This window comes from Orycteropus afer, unplaced genomic scaffold (assembly GCF_000298275.1).
Source record: "Orycteropus afer afer isolate SDZICR_OR568_19922 unplaced genomic scaffold, OryAfe1.0 scaffold00360, whole genome shotgun sequence".
NCBI classification, from domain to species: domain Eukaryota; kingdom Metazoa; phylum Chordata; class Mammalia; order Tubulidentata; family Orycteropodidae; genus Orycteropus; species Orycteropus afer.
The window spans coordinates 242,834-248,509 of NW_006921947.1; the positions used below are offsets into that span (position 1 = coordinate 242,834).

Consider the following 5,676-nt stretch of genomic DNA (forward strand, 5'->3'; position numbering starts at 1 on the left):
GTTGAGAAAGAGGTTTTAAATAATAGCAACAGAGCTCAGTGGAGAAGAGCCTTGGCTTCAAATCTCAGTTCTACTTTTGTTAGTTGTACTACCTTGGACAAGTCACTTAACCTCTCTGACCCTGACTTTCTTGATGCTTCTAAAATGGGGGAACTAATGGACCTTACCCATAGAGTTGGCGACCTTATCTGTATCAGAGTAGAACTGGGCCCCAAGGGCTTTCAGTGGCTGGTTTTTTTGGAAGAAGATAATCAGGCCTCACTTCCAAGGCACCTCTGGGTGGATTCAAACCATCAACCTTTCAGTTAGCAACTGAGTGTGTTAACTGTTTGTACTACCTAGGGAGTCAGTTGCTATTAGTTAGAGTTGACTCAATGGCCACTGGTTTACCCAGAGAGTTGTGGGTAATTGATAGATAACACCAGTAAAATATTTAGGGTGATGCTTGTCACTGTTAGCTATGAACAGCTCAGTGGCCTAGATTATTGACCAAGGACATTGACTCCATTAGGATCCTTTCAACTGTAAAACAGAAGATCCAACTAAAAGTGTCTTACATAAGAATGACATCTATTATGGCCTACAGTAAGAATCTGTAGTAAGAATCTCCCCCATCCTCACTTCCCCACTTCTCACATTTCATTGGCCAGAATCAACACAAATGCCCATTATATACCCATGAATCAAGCCTGTAATCAAGACAAACCTCCTCTTTCTCCACATTCTTCATCTTTATCATTTTATTTCTAACACTAGTTCGTAGGTGTGTCAGCTAGCTATTGCTGAATAGCAAACAATCACCACAAGCTTTGGAAGCTTGGCCGGCACTGCAGATCTGAGCTGAGCTCACTCATGTGTCTTCCAGTGGCCTAATATACACCAGGCTCGACTAAGTGGCTCTGCTTCAAGCTATAGGTATAACTGTTGCACCTGTCCTTCAAACTCCTTGAGCCACCATGCTAGCTATGACATGTTTTTGTTTTTATTTTTTTTCCATATCTATGATAGAGGCTCAGGTGTCTAAAGTCTAGACTTGAAACTGGCACACTCGAACTTCTGCCTACACGCTATGGGTAAGTCACATAGCCAAGCCCAAAGTCAAGAGGCAAGGCCATACACTCTGTCCACCTTGAAGCTACAAGAGGACATTTGCCCAAGGGAGCGAAGGAGGGACAAATCATTCATCCCACCATAATACGACTTGTCAGAACAAACAACACTTAAGTACTCTAATGAAGTCTCTGGATTCTATAGCATTCCTGTTTTGGCCATCAGTTACTGCAACCGTTCAATTAATGCATTAGAATTTCATCTTGTGGTCCCACATAAGTAGGCTGTTGGGAATGAGCATGGAGAGTTCAACTGTCAAATGAAGGGGTTGTCCAAGGACTTGGTGCCCTTCCCGCTCCAACACTCTAGGATCTGAAGTTCGTGGCAGCAAACCCGGCAGAGTATTAAAGACTTAAGCAGAAGTAAAGTAGCAGTTTCGTTCGGAATATGCATCCCTGGTTCCCGCTTTGACTTCTCAACTAAATTCTTAGGTTCTCCAGAGCAGGTACCACCCAAACTAGTTCTGCGGTTGAAATAGTTGAAGGTACTTGGTGACTCCGACTGGAGAGGACTGAACCGAATCTGGGCAACGTTTCTGGTGAACAGAGAGAGCAGAGGATGCGCGGGTCCTGCTGGAGGCGGGTCCCAGCTAGAGGTGCACGGCCCGCCCTCCCTGGTTGGCTCGCCCCGGGCTGCTTCGCCCGCAGAGGAGCCGCTGCGCGCCTGACCCAGCGCCCCAAACCTCTTCCAAGCCGCGCGCGCCGCGTCGCAGTGCCTGGCCCTGGGGGCTGCGGGAGGAGTGGAGCCCAAACCGGCCGCGGAGCGAGCAGGCGGTGGCCGCACTGCGCCGGGATCCCGCGGCAAGGAGCCCTCCCGAGAGGGTGCAGGAGGAAGAGCAGGAGATCGTGACAGAGGAGGGAGGCCCAGCGCCAAGATGCGGCCGCCCTGGGGGCTCGCGCTCCCGCTGCTGCTACCCTGGGTGGCAGGTGGATTAGGGAGCGCGGCCAGGTGAGTGGCTAGCTGGCGATGGGCCCCTTCTCTTTGTCCCGGGTCCCTCTAGGCACCCCTGCGCGTATGTGTGTGTGTGTGTGTGTGTGTGCACGCTGAGACGGAATTTCCTGCAAGGCTCCGAGGCCGTGAGCGCACCCCGGCTTCCCTCCCGCGCCAATTTGGAGAGTTTTTGCACCCAGTGCCCCTTGCATCAGCTGAGTCCCACCTGGCTGCGTGTGGCGGGTTACTGGAGGGAGGCTGGGCGCTGACCTGTGAGTAGGTGCCGGCTTGGTGCTCTGCAGACCTCGACTGCAGGGGCGGGTGTGGAAGCATGTGTGTAGTGGGCGCGGGGCGCTGCATCTGTGCAGTTCTGTGTTCTCCATTTATCCAGAGGGCTCCAACTGGTTGTCAGTCACTCTTTTTGCTGTGCAAGTAGGGTAAGAAACCCACGGACTTTATGGTTAGCTGCGCTTGGGCTGAGCCGGCCCGATGCAGCCTCTTATACTGGCTGCTGCCTCTCTGATGAGGGTCCTTGAATTGGGAAGAGAAAGTGGAGTTGTCACATGAAATCCACCTGTTCCTCTTATGGCAATGCAGAGTCCGAAACCATTTCCTTACTACCCATCAACTTTTCTAAGTCCTGAAACTGACTTTTCCAAGAACTTATTTTCCAAAAGCCCCTAGTAAACACTCACTTAGGTCATGCTCACTGTGGACCTGGCACTGTTCTAAGCACGTTGAGAATATTAACCCATTTATACTTCCTAACACCCCTGTGTAGAAGGTACTATTAGAAAATGAGGCACAGAGAGGTTGAGTAATTGGCCAGAGGTGGCACAGCCAGTAAGTGATGGAACTAGGATTCAAACCCAGGCAGTCTGGACCAAGTTCCTGCTCTTAACCAGTACACTGAAGTGGGCTCTTGAGAAATGTCCACTGGACAAGACTTCCTACTTTGCTGGCTGCTTGGGAGCTCTGGTAGCATAGTGCCTAAGGCATTTGACTACTAACCAGAAAGCTGGCGGTTCAAACCACCAGCCACTCCTCAGAAGGAAGGTTGGGCAATCTACTTCCATAGTGATACCGCCTCCGAAACCCAAGGAGGGGTCGCTATAAGTGGGGTCCAACTCGACGGTACTGAGTTTGGTTTGGTGTGGATGCCTTGCTTGGTACCTAGATGTCCACGGGGTCAGAGTTTCCTCATCTGGAACCATTGACTTTTGAGGCTGGCAGGAGTGGATTCCCCGGTAAGCAAGTGAGCAAGGTCAGAGTACCCCTCCTGTCCCTGACAGGGACGGTACATTTGAAAGGAGGCTTTGATTCTCTAGGAAGGTGCTATAGGGCTGGGAGAGAGACAGATGGCAGCCATCCCTAGAAGCAGAATCTTTGATGTGGTTAAAAAAAATTGTTCACTACCGATTAGTAAGTAAGCACAAGTAAGCCCGTGCTTACCTTGCTGATTGGGTAATCCAATACTGAGGGCTGGATGCTTATTTGTTGGGGTGGGGGCTGTCCTGTGCACTGTAGGATGGTTAGCAGCATTCCTGGTCTCTACCAACTAGATGCTAGTAGCAGCCATCTCCCCCGTTGTGACAACCCAGAATGTCTCTGGACATTGCCCAGTATCCCCTGGGGAGATCGCCGCCAGCTGAGAACCACTGTGCTAGAGCGATCCTTAGTTTATGATTCCCGGGCAGAGTAGGCTGAGAGCTTCCTAAAGGAGAGTTGGGCTCATTCTGCTTGACTTGCAGGAATGTATCTTTCATCAGAGTCAGCCAAGGTATTAAGGGATTCTGAAGTTCAAACAGAACAAACTTCAAACCAGGTTCTTAGAATGTATGGCCGCAAATTTCAATTTCCTTTTCACGATAAAGACAAAAGCAGATGCAATTTGCTCATAATCACGGTTTCCTGGAACGTTGCAGGTTCTTGTATTGCTAGAAAGTTCACTTAAGACAGACCAAGTGCTATTTGGAGAAGGGATTAATAGTTCTTTAGCGGTCAGCAAACAGACCTCCAGGAGCTCCACTTTCAAAGTGCCACCAAATTAAATGAAAAGCCGGAAAGCCACTGAATCAACCAAAGAATATTAAACTAGAGAATCTGTGTCAGGATTTTGCAGTTCTGCAGTTTTCAAGATGTGAGACGAGGTTTCTTTGTGGTGTATCAGGTGCATGAGCTGGTGGGTTTATTATCTGCTCCAGCACGCTCCCAGCTGTCAAGTGTCCCACTCTTCAGGAACTGCCTGGGAACCACATGTAATCAACCCCAGACATCAAGCCACAGTTGACACATTTACAGAGAAGGCAACACACCCTGCAGAGATGTGTGCCTCCTGGGTATTTCCTGAGGTTATTTCCTGGGGTTTCATAATTTATACCAAAAACTGCGGCTACTGTATACAGATGTCTAATGTATACACCGGAGTCTCTGGGTGGCACCAGTGGTCCAGCACTTGAGTACTAACTAACCAAGAGGTTACAAAGTGTCCCATGGAGTCCATGGGTGGTGCAAGCACAGTTAACACACTTGACTGCCAACCGAAGGCTGCATGTTCCAGTCCACCCAGAGGTCCCTGGGAAGAAAAGTCTGGCCATCTGCTTCCAAAAACTCTATGGAGCACAGTTCTACACTGTGACACCCATGAAATCACTACGAGTTGGGTTTGACCCAACAGCAACTAGTGAATGTATACAGAGGTTGTTGTGTTTTAATTGAAACATTACACCATGATTTTAGTGACCTAGAAAATTCTAGGCCTCTTAAGTGGTATTTGGTGCATGATACTCGACTAACACCCATGGAATGAATAAACCATTATAGGAGCATGCACTTACCTGATCAGAGCTGGGCTTGAACCTTACACTTTTGCATGCATGCCCTTGGGAACTGGAACTGTTTAGATGCTCAAGCCTTGTACTACTCAATGAGCACCTGAAATGCAGCCAGCCTGAAATGAGATGGGTTGTAAGTGTAAAAGATATGTAAGATTTTGAGAATTTAGTCTGAAAAACAGAATGTAAAATATCTCATTTTTTTATTGATCACATGTTGAAATGTTAATATTGTGAATATACTCCATTAGATGAAATAGGTTCCTAAAATTAACATCACCTGTTTCTTTTACTTTTTTCTTTGAAACATGTGGTTAGAAACAGTTGTTCTAAGACTGGCATATGAGTTGAACATTTACCTGAGGTAGATACACTCCTTGGAGAGAACAATCATGGAGAAAGAAGGGCTGTTTATGCACAGGGAGACAGCTCAGGGGGCAGGAGGGCATGGAGCGATGGACACTGGGAAGTGGTAATTATCGGGAGGAAGTGGGAGGGGAGTTGTTGCATTGGAGTAAATTGTAGTCAATGTCACGAGACAAAGTGTATATGAACTGCTGTATGGAAAGTGAATTTGCTCTGTAAATTTTCACCCAAATCACAATTTAAAAAAAAATCATCGGGGAATAGAAGGACTGTGTATGCACAGGGAGACATCTGGGGGGCAGGAGTGCATGGACGGAAGCACACAGGGAAGAGGTAACATGGGGAGGAAGTGGGAGGGGAGCTATTGCATTTTGGGAAATTGTAGTCAATGTCATGAGACAAAGTATATGTGAACTACTGTATGGAAAGTGAATTT

General features: G+C 47.9%; 1 protein-coding gene across 1 annotated transcript in view; it reads left to right on the forward strand.

Moving 5' to 3' along the window:
* The first annotated feature begins 1,984 nt into the window (after positions 1-1,984).
* The window catches only part of EGFL6 (EGF like domain multiple 6), a 106,802-nt gene continuing 103,110 nt past the window's right edge, over positions 1,985-5,676 (forward strand). The window contains exon 1 of the mRNA XM_007952839.1: positions 1,985-2,058. Within this exon, the coding sequence (XP_007951030.1) occupies positions 1,985-2,058 (74 nt within the window). The remainder of the gene's footprint in view (positions 2,059-5,676) is intronic.